Raw genomic sequence first — 21,124 nt, 5'->3', positions numbered from 1 at the left:
AAGAAAGAGAACTCAGAATGTAAGGCAAACGTGGAAAGAAGAATAGTGTGTCAAGTGAAGTACTAGGCTTGTAAGGCATGTGCTACAGATATAAAGTAAAGAGTAGTCGCGAATGGGAAGGTACTGGGAGATAAATTCCAAACCTTAACTTCTACTAGATGACACAGTCTACCTTTAATATTTAAATTTTTCTGTTGTTGTCAACCCTCTCATACATGATTTGCCTTTCTAAAATAATTACTTTTTCTGTTTGCAGCAACATAGTTTGAGACTGACACCTATGGCTTCGGGGCTTATGACACCCCTGGCCAGGCTATTGCACGTAGAGAATGGGCTCTGTGTAAAATTGTTGTGTTTTACAGAGAGCCTGTGGCGTTGGACCAAATAACACCCCTGGAAGGGCTTTAATTACACATTAACAGACACCCTGTCAGGCATTATTGCTTGTGTAGTAGCATCAAGACCTGCACTCATTCCTCCAGCATGGTGTGTTGGATGACCACTGACACTCACATCATCTGTGTCGCTGGCTGCAGCATCCAATTCAGCTCCATACCTCCTGAGACCCTGCATTAGGCAGTGCAGTCAGCCCTGCACCAGGCTCTGCTGCTCTTCTACCAGCAGTAGCAGTGACAGTGGAAGGAACTCCTGTGTCACCTGGTGGAAGCTACAAGTCATAGAGGGAGGGGCTCATTTACAAGAGCTTGGACAGCCTCATGAGCCCTTCGTCATGCTCGAATGTTTGGGTAATTGAAAATGGTGGTCAAAAAAAGTATTGCATCACATCTGTATTCCAGTGTCTATGTGTTTTCTGTTAGTTTACCAGCATGGCATTTCTTTAATTTTTACTTACAGTCAGAGAGAATAATTCAGCCAAAGTATTACTACTATGAAGTTGTGCAGAAGTTTTCTCCACAGTTAAGTGTATTGAAGATTGCCAAGAGATCTAGAGTTTAAATATATAATTTTCTGTCTTCCTTTAATGAAGGTTTTTGTTTTCACTTTTTAAGGTTACTTTCTTTCTCTGGTGGTGGAATTGAACAATGTTTTGATTTTGTAATATGAGCTTCCATCTCCACTCTAGTTTGCTGGCTATTCTGATAAAAAGACAGATTGTAGGTCTACTGAAAATTGTAGAATACAAGAAGAAATAAAATAGCTGTAAGTCCCAAGGAAAAAGAAATGGGAAAAAAACAAAACAAACAGAAGACTGCAGCAAGATATAGTCCCATCTGTTTTCAATCAAAGGAAGCAAGTTTGTGGGAAAGAATCAGGAGGAGAGTCTGAGTAAATAAAAGCACAGGATTACAGTTTGCCCAATATCCTTGTGAAACTTGAGTTTCTAAAACTGCCTTCAATAGCTGTGATTTTTTTAATACAGGACATCAAAAAGTCTAACAGTTATTATGTTAAGGACCACCTGAAAGCAGAGCCTTAGCTTGTTCATCTAGTTACCAGTGCAATTCCCCAATCTGGTGTCCCTCATTACTAAAACAGATCCATTTTCTATTCTGGTGTTCCTCATCTCAGGAGCAAACAAGGTCCATTCTTCCCATTATCTTCTGCTTCTTCTTTCAGCTGTTCCCGTTAGGGGTCGCCACAACGGATCATCTGTTTCCTTTTCTTCCTGTCCTCTGCATCTTGCTCTGTCACACCAACCACCTGCATGTCCTCTCTCACCACATCCATAAACCTTATCTTAGGCCTTCCTCTTTTCCTGTTACCTGGCAGCTTCATCCTTAGCATATTTTTCCCAATATACTCTGCATCCCTCCTCAGCACATGTCCAAAACAACATAATCTTGCCTCTCTGGCTTTGTCTCCAAACCTTCCAACCTGGGCTGACCCTCTAATATACTTATTCCTAATCCTGTCCATCCTTGTCACACCCAGTGGAAATCTTAACATCTTCAGCTTTGCCACGTCAAGCTCTGACTCCTGCCTTTTTGTCAATGCCACTGTCTCCAACCCATATAACATAGCTGGTCTCACTACCCTCTTGTAGACCTGCCCTTTCACTCTTACTGGTACTCATCTGTCAGAAATCACTCCTTACACTCTTCTCCACCGACTCCATCCTGCCTGTACTCTCTTCTTCACCTCTCTTCCACACTCACCGTTACTCTGAACTGTTGATCCCAAGTACTTAAACTCATCCACCTTCGCCACCTCTACTGCCTGCATCCTCACCATTCCTCTATCCTCCCTCTCATTCACACACATATATTCTGTCTTAGTCCTGCTGACCTTCATTCCTCTTCTCTCTAGAGAATATCTACACCTCTCCAGGGTCTCCTCCACATGTTCTCTACTCTCACTACAGATCACAATGTCATCTGCAAACATCATAGTCCACGGGGCACTCCTGTCTGATCTCGTCTGTCAACCTGTCCATCACCATTGTAAATAAGAAAGGGCTCAGAGCTGATCCTTGATGTAATCCCACCTCCACCTCGTACATATCCTGTACCACTCTTACATACTTCTCTGACACTCCCGACTTCCTCATACAATACCACAACTCCTCTCTAGGCACCCTGTCATATACTTTCTCTATATCCACAAAGACACAATGCAACTCCTTCTGAGCTTCTCTGTACTTCTCCATCAGCACTTTCAGAGCAAACATCGCACCTGTAGTGCTCTTTCCTGGCATAAAACCATACTGCTGATCAAAGCAAAAAAACATTCTACTTCTATGAACTGTTGCAAACTGCTTGCTGCAACTTAAACCTCACTCAAAGCACTAGACTGCTTCATTCTTTACAGTAAAAGTGATACTGATATTCATTTCCATAGCAGCATTTAGAAAGGTCTCTAAGGAAATGATTGCCGAAAGAGGTATAGCTAGGCCATTTGGCTCCACCCAACCTATTCCAAGATCTGGACCAAAACAGTCCGTACTCACTTATACAAGGCATCTGCTCTGAATAATTCCTTACCTTCTCCTTCTGCTCAAGAAGAAAGAAAAGCTAAAGAAGTGCTGTCAATCATCAGCAGCAGTCCTGGGCTCTGGCTACATACCTCTCAACTGCCCTGATTTTTGCCTCATAATTTTGGTCTGTTCTTCATACATTTTGTAGTTTTCTGGCAATTCACCAAGAACTAAATTCATTATAGGTTCATAGGTAGGTACTAGGCTATCTGCCCGAGGGCATTTATAAGCCTAGCCAGAGTGTGTCAGTTTTCGCCGCCCCATTGATTAATTAACTGGGCCTCTGTCAAGCACAGCCAATGAAGTGATCTTAGGGGTGTATTTTCTGTTACCCATCCACTCGTCAAGGTTTCTCTTGAAGAGTGTTAGTGAGGGTCTCTGCCTAATGTAGATAGGAATTTTGTTCCAAAGCATGGGGAGTCTCTGTGACAGGAATCTATCCCTCCAGCATGTTCTATTTATTGTTGTGGCGAGGTTTAGCTCAATAGAGCACGTGGCTCGCAGTGACTTGGATTTCTTTAGGTGGAGCATGTCCATCAATTCTAAGTTGGACATAACTTTGTAAGTCAGGCAGAGATCACCTCTGAGTAAGTGATATGCCACTGAGTACAGCCTGAGTTTTTTCAGTCGGTCTGCATAGGACATATGTTTGAGGCCAGTAATCCTCTTGGTGAGGTACTTTTGTGGTCTTTCCAGCTGTTGGAAGTGTCTTGTGAGGTACATCCCAAATGGGGCATTGTACTCTATGATGGGTCTGATGAGTGACAAATAGAGGGGCATTATAACCTCTTTATTTCTAGATGCAAACCCTTTAGTAATTAGATGGGCCACATAGAAGGATTTCCTAACTACTTTGGCAATATGATTGTCAAAGGAGAGATTACTATCTACCTGGGTCCCCAGATCTCTTCTTACCTCTTCTGTATTAAGGGGGCTGCCACCTATGTGGTAATTTGTGGGTGTTTTGTTTTTCCCAAATGGAATGACTATGCATTTTTTGGCATTTATCTTGAGGCCATGACTTTGACACCAGGTGTCCGTCTCAGTAAGGCCTTTTTGGAGGATATCCGTGTCAGCCGGAGAGTTAATTATGGCTCCCAGTTTGCAGACATCGGTGAACTTGGTTAGTCATAGTCCTCCTGTGTTTGCCTGTACTTCTGAGAAGTACATGCCAAACAGTAGGGGTCTCAGGACAGAGCCTTGCAGGACACAACTTGTGAGTTAGAGTTTGACCTGGAGCTTGCTATTCTTACTGCATGAGTTCTGTCTGTAAGCCAGTTGGCAACCCATCTTGTGATGTAGGGGTTTATGTTTAGGCTGGTGAGTGTTTCTATAATACCTGAGTGAGAAATGGTGTCGAACACCTTGGCGATTTATATGACATAAATAGGTGTTTCAGCCTTCAAAATCCTTCAGAAATGCCATGCTAACACAAATCCTGTTCTAGCAACTTTCTAAGTTTGTAACAGAAATATTTAAATTATCCCCTCATTATTTTAGGCCAGATTTCTTATGCTAAGAGGCTGAGAGGTATGCCTGGTTACTTCACTGACTGTTCCCAGTTCTTTTGAACTTATACTTAGTTTTGGATTTTCAGCTGTCTGATATTCTTCAGAAAGTGCACTCTAATAGCAAGACCTGTAAATCTACCAACTTTCTAAACCTATAAGCGAGTTGTTAATTCTGTCCCAGTTCTGAGCCTTTTCCCTCCATTATTTTTTGCCTTAGTCCCCAATCTTGCTAATGTAAAAGATGCAATGCTGGCAACTTTGTAAATATAAACACAGCAACATTGACAATATGCCCTGATTTTGAGTCATTTTCCCTCATGTTTTCTTTGGCATTGTCCCTGATTCTTGTGCTAAGAAGTCACGATCTGTGCTACTGCTGTGTGGGTAGCTTGCTTATTTTTTTTCAGAATGTCTAGTCAATCCAGTTGCACCTGAAGCCTACTTGGAGTCCAAGATAAGCTAAATAAGGTTCTTGGAGAAGACCAAGATGCTCTCCTAGTGCCAGGCTGCCCCATCCCAGCAAAATAAAACAAAAATGAAAATAACATTAAAGCTCCCTATTTCACAGCACATTGTTCTCAGCAGGGCACGAACCATTCTGTCTAATTTTCAATTTTGCTTCTTTCTCTGCCAAATGTGAACACCCACAAACCAGCTTCCACTGCTCCTTCCACTCCACCAAGAGCCCCAATCAGAAGGTTTGCCAATGCTCGGGGCAGTGCCAGAGGCTCCACTGCCCCTTCCACTGCACCAAGAGCCCCAATCAAGAGGTTTCTTAATGCTCTGGGGCAGTGCCAGAAGCTCCACTGTCCCTTCCACTGCACCAAGAGTCCCAATCAGAAGGTTTCCCAATGCTCTCTGGCAGTGCCAGAGGCTCATCCCTTACATAAAATGTGAGGATGAGGGGACACACATTTCTAATGAGCTGAATGGGGAAGAGGAGAAGCCAGGATAAATGTGTCAAAAACAAAAGAGGAGCAGAAAAGCATCTATGAAAAAGTAAAATTACTTATTTTGCTATTTCTGATTTTTGTGGTCCCTACAAATTGCTACCCAGGCCCCTTTTGCCCCAGAATTCCTACTCGTCCAATTGCCAGTGCTGTACTACTGTCCAACTGGCATCTGCTGATTGCACCCCCTAACACCTTGCACTCTGTCCAAGGTGGTTGCATCATTCACCCCAGCCTAACTATGCCTCTGCCTAAAAGAAGGATATAAATGCATTTGTTTCCATGATCAGTTAAATTACTCTCCTTTTGTCCCATGTATTTACATTAATCTGTGAACTGAAGAGAAAACTGTAGTCATACATATCAACATTTGCACTTAACTACACAGATACTGACACACTAAGAAATTATTTCACTGTTACTGTTGTCACAACATAATTTAATTTGGCAGATTAAATAATACTGTTTACTGTTATTCTCTTGAAGCTTACTAAAATAAGCATTTGATAACAAATAAAATCTACTATAAATGTTTAAACTTGAAAATGCTACTGTTTACATGCTTAGGTTATGACCAAAAAGTGCCCTTGTTGGAGCTGGTTAACAAGGGTAAAGAATACATTATAGGTTCATATGTTCATAGGATGATACCAGGCTATTAGCCCAGAGGTCCTTATAAGCCTAGCCAAGAATTTAGCCCATGTTCCCTCAAAGTCAGCACCTGTTTTCCCTGTCCAGCAGGGACACAGGTGGGATCCCAGGGGTGTATTTTCTGTTTCCCATCCAGTCATCCAGGTTTCTCTTAAAGAGGGCTAGAGCGACACTCTGCTTGACATGGAGAAGGAGTCTATTCCACAGATGGGGTAGTCTTTGGGACACAAATCTATCCTGCCAACAATTTCTATTAATGTCACAGATCAGGTTAAGGCCTTTGCATGTGGGTTGCACAAGTGGAGTTTGTCTTACAGATATGCAGCAACTCCATGAAGGCTGGGTCTGAGATGGCCTTGTACGCCAGACACAGGTCACCTCTGAGCAGTCTGTATGAGACTGAGTAGAGGGACAGGGCTTTTAGCCTATGTGTATAGGATAGATGTTTGAGACCCTGGAGTTTCCTGACCATATATCTCAACTCTCTAGCTCTGATTTGGCACCTCTCTTCAGCTTGAGGTTGCACTTCTCAGTCTGTTCAACAAAAGGATAAACCATGGTTCACATTTTTCTCTTGTCATAATCCATAATAGTATATCATGGTTAATATTAATGTGCCTTCATATCCCTGGATAATCTGCTAAAGATTTTAAAGATATTGGCAAGCTAGAAGGGCTTAATGCCTGTGCTTGAGACATTTGAATGTATGTATGTAAAGAGCTCCCTTAATCACTTCAAGCAGTGATACATTTTCCAGTCACAAATACGGGGCTCATAACTATGGATCTGAAACAGTAAATAATTAACTTTAATTCTAGTGTTCATTCAATGCATTTCAGAATTTGTTGCAACAATATTAGTCTTTCTCTATCTCCACCCCAACTTCCTTGGTAACTCTGTATATCAACTCTGAGATCTGTCTGTGTACGTCCGAGTAAAATAAATACTCCAATGTACCTTAACCTCTGTTTTAATAGATATTCAGTTTATTATAAACAAATGCATGAATCCAGAATTAATCCATTCACCTCTGTATCTGTGCACCTCCAAGTAAAGGAAATACTCCAATGTACCTTAACCTCTGTTTTAATAAATATTCAGTATTTTATAAACAAATGCATGAATCCAGTATTAATTCATTCACCTCTGTATCAAACAGAGCATGTTTCACAATATTTAAATGGTTTCCCCATGATGTCACTAAATACTAATTAAAAATGATGAAAACAATAAAATACATATTAAAATGTTGTTCAACATGCCTAACAGTATAAAAATTCAGACCGTACCTCTTAACCTCTTAGTGCAAGAAATCTGAACAAACCTGACAGGGAGACAAAGGCCCAAAAATAGTGACATATTTTAAATATTGGTCTTATAAACTTAGGAAGTTGCTAGAGTAGCATAGTTTATTTGAGCATATACTTTCTGAAGGATATGAAGTCAGAAACTCAAATGTATGCCATTATTTATTGACTTCAGTCCTCAGATCATCCCAGTGATTTACCAGAAAACCACAAATTTTATGAGGAACAGGCCAAAAATATGAGCCAAAAATCTGGACATTCTGCAAAAATCTGTACAGTTGAGAGCTATGATTCAGACACAGTGTTACACATAATACAAGACATCATAATACACAAAAACAAGGATGGCCGCGGTGGTACAGTGGTTAGTGTTGTCGCCTCACAGCAAGAGGTTCTCTGCTTCAATCTTCTGCTGGGGTGTCTTCTGTGCGGAGTCTGCATGTCCTCCCTGTGGTCGTGTGGGTTTCCTACGGGTGCTCCGGTTTCTTCCTACATCCCCAAAGACATGCTGCAAGTGGATCGGACATGTTAAAATTGGCCATAGGTGTGTGTGTGTGTGTGTGTGTGTGTGTGTGTGTGTGTGTGTGTGTGTGTGTGTGTGTGTGTGTGTGTGTGTGTGTGTGTGTGTGTGTGTGTATGTGTGTGTGTGTGTGCCTTCTGTGGAAGGTTGGGTGCCGGGCTGGAAACTCGACACTGTAAAACTCCACTGCCAATCATGAGCAGACAAGGTGATCCGCTATGGCGACCACTAACCGTGAAAGAGAGAGAGAGAATTATACCCAAAAACAACAACAAAAAATGTTTCTTGTATTTTCAGATTTACAGATGACATCTAGTGGTCTAGTGTTATATTACACTATTAAATTCAGTTCTGCACTTTCATTTAAAGATGCTGAATTTTTTTTTATTTTTATTTTTATTTATTTGTATTTGTTAACTGAAACCGGACTCTGATTTTATTGGACCAATTTCAGGCTCAGCCTGGGAGAGTATTATAGACGGAAAATAACTAGTTGATTTTCAAATGGATGTATATATATATTGATAAGAAGTGAAGGATGTTTTACAGGAAAGTAGTTACACTATAATTAAAAATACAACTAAATAGACTAAAAAAGCTATAAACATTTAAACAGTATGACAAGTTACATAACTTGATCAAACTGAAACACAGGCAATAATTCTTCGCTATGTACAGTAGATATGATAAGGTGTCCAAGGTAGAGTTTTCACTCTGTGATACTTAAACCTTCTGTAATAGAGGCCCATGGGATATTTGCAAACAACCTCTTAAGGACATCAAGTGTTTCAGCTATATGGCTTCTGAATGTCCATGACCTTTAACTTTCTACTTTTTAAGTATTAATGTACACATTCTAGCCAATAAAGCCAAACTCCACTAGCTGCGGACATGCATGATTTGGCCTTTTTATGACCTTGTCAGCACAGCATAAGTGGAATGTTCGGTTCTACTCTAGAAACCCAGGGTCTTTTTTTTCTGTGTGACCACTTTACTCTTTGATTAAGGTATCCAAGGTAGAAAGAATGTTAAAGAAGAGTGGATGGAAGGAGCTGAAGGTGCAAAACGAGGGGTGTTGTGGGGAAAGACTTCATTCCGAGCAGAGTGTAGAGTGAAGAAAATGAGAGACTGAATGTAGGTAGAATTCATTTAGGTTATGTTACTAATTACAGAAAGCTTCATGATTGAAATGTTTTTAAGCTGGCTACAGAAAACCTTAAGTAAGGATAACTGGATTAATAATCTTCAAATTGTTTGTCAGTGACATTACAGACAGGCTGGAAGACAATGCATCTTATTTTCATATGATTCTAAGGTATGGTGCAGGCTGTAGCTAGGATTCAAAAACAGGTGCAGATGAGAGCAGAAAGGCTGTGGCAAAAAGGGCCTTTTAGTGCAATCACTGAAACCAGCAATTTAGAGGAATTTTAGCTGCCATGTGGAAAGACATCAGAAAATCCAAATCCCATCGAGCTACGCGCTCGAGAGACTTGAACCTCAGCACTGAAATAAATAGGACATGCTGGAGGGACAGATTCATAACCCAGAGGCTCCCTTCACTCTGGAATAAAATCCCAGTCCAGGTTAGGCAGAGTCCCTCATTGACTCTCTTCAAGAGGAATCTTGATGAGTGGATGGGAGATAGTAGGTTTACCCTGGGTATCACTTCTGTGTCACTCTTAGACAGAGGCACAGTATACTAACCTCGAAAAAGGGCGTAGCAAACTTAATTTAAAATGGGTGGCAAAAGCCAAACACACTCTGGCTAGGCTTATAAATGCCCAAGGGCAGATAGCCTAGTATGAACCTATGAACCTATGAACCTATCTAATTTGCATGTCTCCAAATCACTCTATGATTACTGCAAGCACTAACAGGCCCCTTTCTGACACCCTTGTGTTATCATAGGTACCCCCTCCAATTCATCCCATCCCCTCCACACAGGGTCTATATCAGCATCTCGAATGCTGACAATATCGAATCAGATATTGTCGCCACGAGAATGCCGAAAGTGCAGAACATCGAATGGGTAAACAGAAATCTCCATAAGGGGAGATTTCCATTTACTTCAATGTAGTGCAGTCTCGGAGTTGGTACATTTAAGTAGCGGGGGGGGTGCAGGGGGGCTTGGCCCCCTGCCTACACCCTTTAGTTTTTTTTCTATCGGCATTCGAAAATTTAATAGGTCGATCATTTCAGTTCGACATTTAGTGATTCGACTTATTAAATTTTCAAAATGCTGATATGGACCCTCCACACAGACCTCTTATCTGTCCCCAAGTTCACAGAATGTCCTAGATGTTATCTGTTATTTTCTCCATTCATAGTAAATCACAAATGATTTCATTCATTACTGCCAGCCATTGCAATTTCATTCTTATTGTTCAGAAAATACATTTTGTTGCAAAACCTGTTGTGCTATTAACTCCTTAAGTGGATTATTATAGATAAGTTGATTATAAAGACTCCCCGGTGTTTAGAGCTTCTCCTAGATTTGTCCAGTCAGTCAATAATGCCAAAAGTTAGAGTTTCTCACTTCATTTCCCATAATAAAACTTGAGTAGGGTAATATTGGAGTATCCTTGGTGTTTAGTGTCCCCCACATAAGTTTTTTTGTGCCAAAAAACATGTTGCTCTATTAACTCTTAAAGTGACTTAGAGTTATTTCCTGGTGTTTAATGCCACCCAGTATTATACAATGTTATCACTGTTCAAGGGGTGTTTGACAGCTGCACCCCCCTGCACACATTCATAATCATAGACACACGGACACATGCACACACACGTGCACACGCATTGACACTCATACACGCATGCACGCACACACACACACACACACACACACACACACACACACACACACACACACACACACACACACACACACACACACACACACACACACACACACACACACACACTCAGTCATGCACACAAACACAGACACTTAGTCACACACACACACACACACACACACACACACACACACACACACACACACACACACACACACACACACACAGATTCACAGTCATGTGCACACATTCACAGTCATACATGCACACACACTTGCACATTCACAGTGATACACATACGCATACACGCATACGGATTCACAATCATACACACACACACACACACACACACACACACACACACACACACACACACACACACACACACACACACACACACAGATTCACAGTCATGTGCACACATTCACAGTCATACATGCACACACGCACACTTGCACATTCACAGTCATACACATACGCATACACGCATACGGATTCACAATCATACACACACACAAACACACACACACACACACACACACACACACACACACACACACACACACATATGCACACACACCTCACCTGATCACACTCATGCACACACTCACCCATTCACACATATGCACACACACTCTCCACCTGATGTATCTCCTAACAAATTGAGACAACCCAGGTAGACACACATTTGCCCGCACACACACTCACTGGATACCACTCATACCTCTGCATATGTTCACACACACATAGCCACACATTTACACACACCCCAGCACTAACTGCCCACTAAACTCCCCAGCACTTACCCCTAACATGATCTCACCTATTTAAAGTAATAAATGAATGCAATGTTTAGAGTGAGATCATTATTGTAACTGCTTTCAAGTCAAGATATTCACCTTGAAAGCAGTGTAAACTGAAGCTGAAGAGGTGAATCCTGCTACCTATGTTCAAGTTTCAAGGAATAAGAATGTATAACAAGTGAGTTATGATTCCGCGGTGGTGGTGCTGCGGTAGCATTGTCGCCTCACAGTAAGACGCTGTCTGGTTGGATTCTCAGCTAGACCGTCTTCTGGGTGGAGTCATGCGTGAATGGGCATACCTTCGTTGAAGGTTGTGCGTCAGGGCTGGTAACTCAGCACGTAAAAATCAACTACCAATCATTAGCGAACCGGAGTTCCGCTGTGGCGACCCCTAACCGGGAAAAGCCGAAAGACACAACAACACAACAACAAGTGAGTTATGTTTGGAGACACCTAATATTCATTGTAGTCCCTGGAGCTTTACCTACTTTGTCTGCTACTAGATACAGAAAAAAAGTTCAGGAACACAAAGCATTTTGCAGATTTGAAACTCGTAAAACACTGCATTGCCACATCAACAGCAGGCAGAAGCAGTGTCCCTCATCTGAAGGAATTACTTTAAGAGCTTTTGGACACTTCACTCTGTCATAGTGTGTATGTATATGTTAGTGTGAGTGTGTGAGGTAGGGAGATAGACAACAAATTATATAACTGCTTTTAAAGCTGTGAAAATGTTTCAGATGCTATTCTGAGGTAGCTTTGGTTATGCTTCTGCAAGAGATTGGACTTTAACCAGAAAGGTGCTCAATGTAGAGGATTTTGAGTCTGTCACTGATCCTAACTGATGTTCGAGACATGAATACCAAGAAATTTACCTCATGAACGAATCTTGGCATCCTGTGTCAAAAACACATAATAGTAGGTTAGGCTCAGTGACCCATTCATAATTCTTTGAAGCATATGGAGCTTTATCTGCTCTGTGTACTACTAGTTACAGTAAAATAGAAAAAACAACACTAAGCATTTTGCTGGCTTTCAAAGCCATAAAAAAATTAGCTAGTGCTATCAGAAATGCAGTGTAACACATTTTGGTTTGCACTTTCCTTCCATGCCTCTCAACTGTCAAGATTTTTGCCTCATATGTTTGGTCCATTCCTCATGAAGTCTGTGTTTTTGGATGGAATTAAATTTATGACCTACATTTAAATTTCAGACATCATATCCTTCAGAAAATGCAAGGGAACATACATCCTGTTATTCTATTCGCTTCAAGGTTATTGACAGGAAGTCAGGAACATGTTATCACAACAGACAGCAGGCAGAAACAGATCTTTTATTATGCCACTGTCATTTGTTGGTCGGTAATGGTAGATTTTACTGCCTAGCCCAAGGCTTAACCGTAACAACTTAAGCAGGAGGTGTATAACATTGGTTAAGGTCTCAGGCCACTCTGGTGCTTAACTGGTTTGACTTTTTCCAAATATCAGTGTAATCACTGCGCTCCATGCACTACAGTTATTTTTTTCATAATTTGGAGTGAAATCATTGATCTGCTAACACACATATCTTTATGATATGCTAATGAGGTCTTTATAGATTGCAGGACTCCTCTCTTGAAGTATTTGTGTTGAAGCAGCATGGTCCTTCTTGAGATAGTATGTAGGTATGTAGGGGTTTTCTAAGAGTTATAAGGCAGAATGACTGATGAAATTAATGTAACATCCTTGAATAAAAAAAAGAATGACTGATGAAACTAATTTAACATTCTTGGATAAAAAAGAGAGACAGGTGACATGCATATGACCCATTACATTCTAGGGAAGATTTACCTAAGTTTAAAGGTTTTATTCAAAGTTTTAAAGGGAGTAGTTGTTAAAGTGGTAATGAGTGAAGCAACTTATGTGGAGTGACAGATGGACACCTGAAATAATTTATGTGTGGAGGTTACAGTGCAGATATCATGGCCACTCATAAAATGAATCGATTGTAGCACAGAACTATGCAATGACAATACACTAAAATCTGAAGCATATAATAAGGTAGGCCATTTGGTCCTTGACACCTTTTCTGTTGTATGTAAAGAGTATGGCGTTCTACGGCTGCACAAATTAACTATTTATGCAGATTACAAATTACACAGGGAAATGATAAATATTGAAAAGTAACACATTTTACATCTGAGTGCATCAATAAATTAAACGAAAAAATGGAAAGAGTTAACAGAAAAGACTCAATGCAGCATGAACTGCTTTGTATTATGGTAGTAACCGTCTATCGAACAGAGTTTGTACTGCTAAAAGTCTATTTGTTGCTTGGCTCTGACATCATTATTTTTCTTTTTTTCTAGTTCCGATTTCAAAGCCTCAAGTGATCATGGCATCCTCTACAGTCCTTGAGCTAAGTGAATATTTCACACTGAACTGTTCTCATGAGCAGGGCACCAAACCAGCTTATACCTGGATGAAGAATGGGAAACCACTGAGTAATGACTCACGGCTACTGCTGTCACCTGACCAGAAGGTGCTAACTATCACACGGGTCCTTATGTCAGATGATGATGTGTATAGCTGCCTGGTTGAAAATCCTATCAGCAAAGAACAGAGTGCCCAGATAAAGCTCACAGTTTATAGTAAGTGATCCTGAAAATTACTGATTATACAGCAGAATAAAACTAGGACACTGTCACCCCCCCCAAGAAACACACACACACACACACACACACACACACACACACACACACACACACACACACACACACACACACACACACACACACCCCTCACAAGCAACCAGGGCAGAGATTAGAAACACCTTAAAAGGAGAGAAAGAACCAAATATGTAATAACAGCATTTTTGGAAGTATTCAAAGGTAGCATGACGCACAAATGTTTAACATGATGGGCTACTGTAGAATATGTCTATTGGTGTGTGTGTGTGTGTGTGTGTGTGTGTGTGTGTGTGTGTGTGTGTGTGTGTGTGTGTGTGTGTGTGTCTGCATCTAAAAATATAGATTCATGCACTCTAACACAGATGCATATAGGTTCATAGGTAAGCCTAGCCAAATGAGTTCCCTGGCTTTTGCCACCCAAGAAAATTATTTTCCTATGCCCCTGTCGAGGAGAGCCACAGCAGTGATTCCCAGGGTGAATTTCCTATTACCCATCCAATTGTCAAGATTTCTCTTAAAGAGGGCTAATGAGGAGCTTTGTTTGACATGAATGGGCAGCCTACTCCAGAGCAGGGGAAGTCTCTAGGATAGGAATCTATCCCTCCAGCATGTTCTGTTTATTGTGGTGACAAGGTTTAGGTCCCTGGAGTGTGTGTGGCTCAGAGAGATTGGGATTTCTTTAAGTGCAGCATGCCCATCAGGTCTGGGTTAGACATGGCTTTGTACATTAGGCAGAGGTCGCCTCTGAGTAAGTGATATGTGATGGAGTAGAGCTGGAGATTTTTGAGACAGTCGGCGTATGGCATCTGTTTGAAGCCAGTAATCCTCTTAGTGAGGTATTTCTGTGGCCTTTCCAGCTGTTGCAGATGTCTTGCAAGGTACATGCCAAATGGGGCATTGTACTCTATGGTGGGTCTAATGAGGGATGAGTAGAGAGGAACAATGACCTCTCTTTTTCTGGAGAAGAACCCCTTTGTGATGAGGTGTACCACATAGAAGGAGTTCCTGACTACTGTGGCGACATGATTAACAAAGGAGAGACTACTATCCACCTGTGTCCCAAGGTCTCTTATCACACTTTTGGTGTTTAGTAGGTTACCACCGATGTGGTAGTTCATGGGTACAGTATTTTTCCCAAAGGGGATGACAATGCACTTCTTGACATTGAGCTTTAGGCCATGACTTTGATACCAAGCATCAGTCTCAATGATGCCTCTTTGTAGAATGTCCACAAACTTAGGTGAATCAATTATGGCTCCTAGTTTGCAGTCCTCTATGAATTTCATTAGCCAGAGACCAGCTGTATTAGCCTGGACTTCAGAGAAGAAGATAGCGAACAGGAGAGAACCCAGGACCGAACTCTGTGGTACTCCGCTTGTCACTGGTCTGAAGTTGGATTTGGAGTTGGCTACTTTCACTGTGTGGGTTCTGTCAGTGAGCCAGTTGGCCACCCATCTTGTGACATAGGGATTTATGCCTAGTCCAGTGAGTTTATCTATAATACCAGAGTAGGGGATGGTGTCAAAAGCCTTGGCGAGGTCAAGATAGGCTGTGTGCACTACCTTACCCTCATCTACAGCTCTAGTGACTGCTTTGAAGAAGTCAATCAGATTTAGAAGGCATGATCTACCCTTTACAAATCCAAACTGAGTGGGGTCCAGAGTTTGGAGGTTACCTATGTCTTTGTTTATAAGCTCTAGGATGATGCATTCCATGACCTTGCAGACCAGGCTCATCAGGCTAATGGGGTGGTAGTTCCCAGGGTCTGTGGTGACACCCCCTTTGTGGAGTGGGATAACTATCACTGTGTGCCACTCCTTAGGCACAAAGCCTGAAGTGAGGCTATGGTTGAACATGGTACTTAGGTGGGGTGCCAGTTCATTCTGCAATTCATGCAGAACGCAGCCTATGATGTTGTCCGGTCCCATAGATACTGTGTTCTTGGCTTTGGAGAGTGTGATCTTCACCTGTGCAGCCGTGATTTCAGGAGATTTGCAATAATCTGGTATGGGGATGGGCCCTTTGGGGGTTGGGGGAGTGAAGTTAGCACTGTACCTGTCTGCCAGGATGTTGATGTTGGCAATATCATTTGGTTTGGTAACTGTAGTGCCATTGTGCTGTAGTTCAGAGTGGATCTGTGTGTTGCCACTGAGATTCTTGACATAGTTGTAGAAGACTTTCTGGTTGTCTTTAGAATCCAAGGCAATTTTATATTCGTAACTAGTTTTGGAGGATTCTATGAGGGATCTCAGCTTCTTGCTGAGGCTGACCAGGGAGTTCCTGCAGTCATGGGATTTTACTCTTTTCTGCAAAAGTTTCTTTCTTCTGTTGTAGAGCTTGTTTATGGCAGGGGACCACCAGATTGCCTTCCTTTTTCTGGAGGATAGCGTCTTGGTTCTGTTAAGGATGGCACTGTCCATGCACTCATGTATGACATTATACCATGCATTTGTATATGATTCAGCAGTCGTGCCACTATTTTCCATCTGTGTGGGGGTAATGAAGTCTGCCACTTCTGACTTAAGAAACATGAAGTTGGCTTTGGAGAAGTTTTTTACGGTGTTTTCCTTAATGGAGAGGCGGGGATGGGATAGGGATGTCTAGGGTGATTAGCTTGTGGTCGGACCTGACCAGCAAGGAGTTGACATCTAGCATGGAGTATCTATTACCCATATTAGTAATGACCAGGTCCAGGATGTGGCTACCCCTGGTAGGGGTATGGACAGGCTGGTCCAGGGCATTGGAATTGATAAATTCCAGAAAATGTTGGGAAAATGAGTTAATACATGAGTAGTTTTCCCAATTGATGGAGGGAATAGTTGAAATTTCCCAAAATTAGGATATTGGGCTGTATCTTAATATTACCCAGTATATTGAGAAACATGGAGTGGGCATCCTGGGCATGGCGGGGGATCTGTAACATGTTACAACCTGAATTGCAGTCTTACCCAGTGTTAATTGTACTTGGATAATTTCGGAAGCATTATGTTGAGCAACTAGCCTGGAGGTGTGGATATCCTTTATGAATATGGACACGCCTCCTCCTTTAATATTTCGGTCCGGGTTGGGTGGCCGAAAGGTGTGGTAAGAATTGCAGCCTGGTAATGCAGGGGTGCTCTCTGGAGCCTTAAACCAGGTTGTTGTCACTGCACATATGTTGATGTTCTCCATCTTAAGGAGAGCCTCAAGTGAGTGCATTTTGAGGTTTAGACTTTTAGCATTGAGTAGCACACATACTATGGTGGTGTGTTTGACGTTTGAGCCTTGCCTAAAAAAGGCACTATTGGAGCAGCAAGAGCCTTAGCCAGTATCCAGAATCCCAGTGGTGACAGGTGCAGGCCATCTCTGGCAAAGCATTGTGGCCTGTTGATCATGTTGTCCCAGGCAGACAGATACTGGATCCCCTTGGAGTGACACCAGAATCTTAGCCAAGTGTTAAAGTCAATCATTTTGTCATTGTACTGTGGTATCATTCTAAATAATCAGCCCTTGTAAGTCTTGAACCCAGGACCCTGTACACCCTAGCCACAGCAAGTTACAAAATATGTTTATACGTATACCTTTGAATCCTTCCAAAAAGTGCTGTTATTGTATATTTGATTCTTTCCTATCAACCTATGAAATAAATGTGGATCTGCTGTCTGATACATGAAGTATCGTGTACTGCAGTTAACAGAATGCTTTTTCTGACACATTGCAAAGCCAAAGTCATTAACCATTGCGCAAAACCAACCTCCTAGATATTCTTTTGATTCAATTTTTATTTTATTTTATTTTTTTGTCATGTTAGAATATAGTGTACCACTGACTTTAATGGGCTATGTTGTTTGCTTCAATTTCATCTGAACAGTACTTTAGGTAGATTCAAAAAGGCTTTGTGATTAGGGTATCTTCTTAGAGATTTTCTACTGTAGATTCTGAGATAAATATTAAGCCTTTTTGTATTGTCATTTCATTTGTATCCATTTTAGAAATATATTTATTAGTTATTATTATTTATTGGCATTTGTTGACCGGCAAAGTCCACTGGGTTTGAGACCCATTTTCAGTGGAGGCCTGGGGAGAAAAGCTCCAGGTTACATGAAAATCATGACATGAATTTGTAAGGAAACAATTACTTATAAAGCAAGTGAAATAATACAGAAAACTATCTAAACAGCACATATGTTGTAAAAAGGCACAATACAGTAACAATGGAGCATTAGCATCTAGGAAAATTATACAGTTAGAAATATTTAACAATACAGCTCAAATTAAACAGAAATATTTAACAATACAGCTCAAATTAAACAGAAATATTTAACAATACAGCTCAAATTAAACAGAAATATTTAACAATACCGCTCAAATTAAACAGAAATATTTAACAATACCACTCAAATTAAACAGAAATATTTAACAATACCGCTCAAATTAAACAGAAATATTTAACAATACCGCTCAAATTAAACAGAAATATTTAACAATACCGCTCAAATTAAACAGAAATATTTAACAATACCGCTCAAATTAAACAGAAATATTTAACAATACCGCTCAAATTAAACAGAAATACCGCTCAAATTAAACAGAAATATTTAACAATACCGCTCAAATTAAACAGAAATATTTAACAATACCGCTCAATTTTTTTTGTTTTGGGAGGGAGGAGTAGGAAAAGGGAAAGGGAAATGTAGAGGGAAAGTAGAATTAGAGAGTTAAACTTAAAGGTAGGATAGACATAGTTAGAATTTTATAGCTAGGTGGTGGGAATATGCAGATTATAGGTGGCAGGTATTTAATGGTAGTATTAAAAGTAGAAAGTGACAGAGAAGAGAAAATGTGTTAAGATAGTTGTATAGTTGTGTGGACTAGGATACTAAAGATTAGGGATAACTCATATGATGTAACATATACACAAGTATATTTGCTATGTGAAACAGTTTTGCTAGATTAAGGAGGCTTTGGATATGTGTTGCATGTGCAGCTGGGGTTATCAGTGAGATGTCGTTTTAGTTTTCTTTTAAAGGAGACTATGTCATCTAATTCTGTAATTGATGATGGGAGGGCGTTCCACAGCTTAGTTATGGAATGGGAATAGAGGCAGCTACCTGCTCTTTTAACTAGGTTTTGATACTTCAAGTAGGTGTTTGTTGTTAGAGCATAGGTTTTTGGATTGGATGTAAGGTTCAATGATATAATGAGGGTTTTATAAGGAACTGTTGATTTAATTTTATGTATCATGTTTTAGATTGCTTATTTTATTTAGTTTATACTGAATCTTGTCCACTTTGCTGGTAATTCCTTTCTCTCGTTAGCCGTCTGTGGGCAGTATTTTATTTTATATTTATACATGCAACTTTTTTTCATTCTCATAGTGATATTGTTTATGGGGTTTTGTGTATGTGGATTTTGTGTGTGATATTTATATAATCAATTTTAAATTGTAATGAATAGAAAATTAAGTTATGTTTCAGTTTATTTTATTTTTAATGTCTTTGTCTAACTAAGGATATATTTTTTATCTGAGTATTGTTTAGGTAGGCTAGGGTGTTTTGTTATTATATTAGAATCAGTGTTGTGTATATGCAGTGTGCTATCCTTGACATTATTTTTAGCAAATACTACAAATGAGAAATGTAATTTTAGTAGCAGTGATGGTGCATTAAGTTTCATATGTTCATAGGTTCATAGGTATGTACTAGGCAAATGGCCCTGGAGCCTTAACAAGCCTAGCCCATAGGATTACCCTGGCATTGTGCCACCTGACCTTAGTTCCCAGTGTCTCTGTCGTGTAAAGCCACTGGAGTGATCCCTGGGATGAATTTTCTATTTCCCATCCACTCATCAAGATTTTTCTTGAAGAGGGCCAATGAGGTGCTCTGCTTGACATGCATGGGAAGTCTATTCCATAGCATGGGCAGTCTCTGGGTTATGAACCTGTCCCTCCAGCACATTCTGTTGATTGTGGTAATGAGGTTGAGGTCTCTGGAGCATGTGGTGTGGAAGGACTGCGGTTTCTTTAGCTGTAGCATTTCTAACAGAGCTGGGTCAAACATAGCTTTGTAAGTCAAGCAGATATCACCTCTAAGTAGGCGATATGAGACAGAGAATAGTTGAAGTCTTTTTAGTCTGTACATATAGGACAAGTGTTTAAGGCCTAGGATCTTCTTTGTGAGGTACTTTTGTGGCCTCTCCACTTGTTGCAGGTGTCTAGTGAGGTACATGGCAAATGGGGCACTGTAGTCAATGATTGGCCTAATGAGTGAAGAGTAGAGGGAGACAATGACCTCTTTCTTCCTGGATGCAAAACCCTTAGTAATAAGATGTGCCACATAGAAGGACTTTCTGACCACAGTGACAATGTGGTGGTCAAAAGAGAGGTTGCTGTCAACCTGTTTTCCCAGATCTCTTAAACACCTTCTCTGTTCAGTGGGCTACCACTGATGTAGTAATTCATGGGAACCGGGTTTTTCCCAAGGGGGATGATGACACATTTTTTGGCACTGAGCCTAATCCCATGGTTCTGACACCAGTTGTTGGTCTCAGTGAGGCCTTTCTGTAGGATGTCAACATCACTTAATGTTAATAATAGCTCCCAACTTGCTATCGTCTGCGAACTTTGTCAGCCAGAGTCCATTCGTGTTGGCCTGGACTTCAGAGAAGTAGATACCAAACAGGAGAGGACCCAGGACCGAACCCTGTTGGACTCCACTCATGACTGGTCAGTAGTCTGACTTGGAGTCAGCTACTTTTACACTGTGGGTTCTATCTGTGAGCCAGTTTGCAACCCACCTAGTGATAGAGGGGTTGATGCCTAGCTTAGTGAGTTTTTCTATGATTCCTGAGTGGGGAATGGTATCAAAGGTCTTGGCCAGATCAAGGTAGGCTGTATGAACCACCTTGCCTTCATCCACAGCTCTGGTGACTGACTCAAAGAAGTTGACCAAGTTGAACAGGCATGATCTACCCTTCACAAAACCAAAGTGTGTGGGATCCAGAGTT

General features: G+C 40.9%; 1 protein-coding gene across 1 annotated transcript in view; it reads left to right on the top strand.

Annotated features, from left to right (window-relative positions):
* The window catches only part of HEPACAM (hepatic and glial cell adhesion molecule), a 1,477,529-nt gene that overhangs the window by 595,574 nt on the left and 860,831 nt on the right, over positions 1 to 21,124 (top strand). The window contains exon 3 of the mRNA XM_044081198.1: positions 13,820 to 14,101. Coding sequence (XP_043937133.1) covers positions 13,820 to 14,101 — 282 coding nt within the window. The remainder of the gene's footprint in view (positions 1 to 13,819; positions 14,102 to 21,124) is intronic.

This window comes from Protopterus annectens, chromosome 8.part0 (assembly GCF_019279795.1).
Source record: "Protopterus annectens isolate FY-2018-M chromosome 8.part0, PAN1.0, whole genome shotgun sequence".
In the NCBI taxonomy this organism is placed as follows: Eukaryota; Metazoa; Chordata; order Ceratodontiformes; family Protopteridae; genus Protopterus; species Protopterus annectens.
This window is presented reverse-complemented; position numbering and strand designations above follow the sequence as displayed.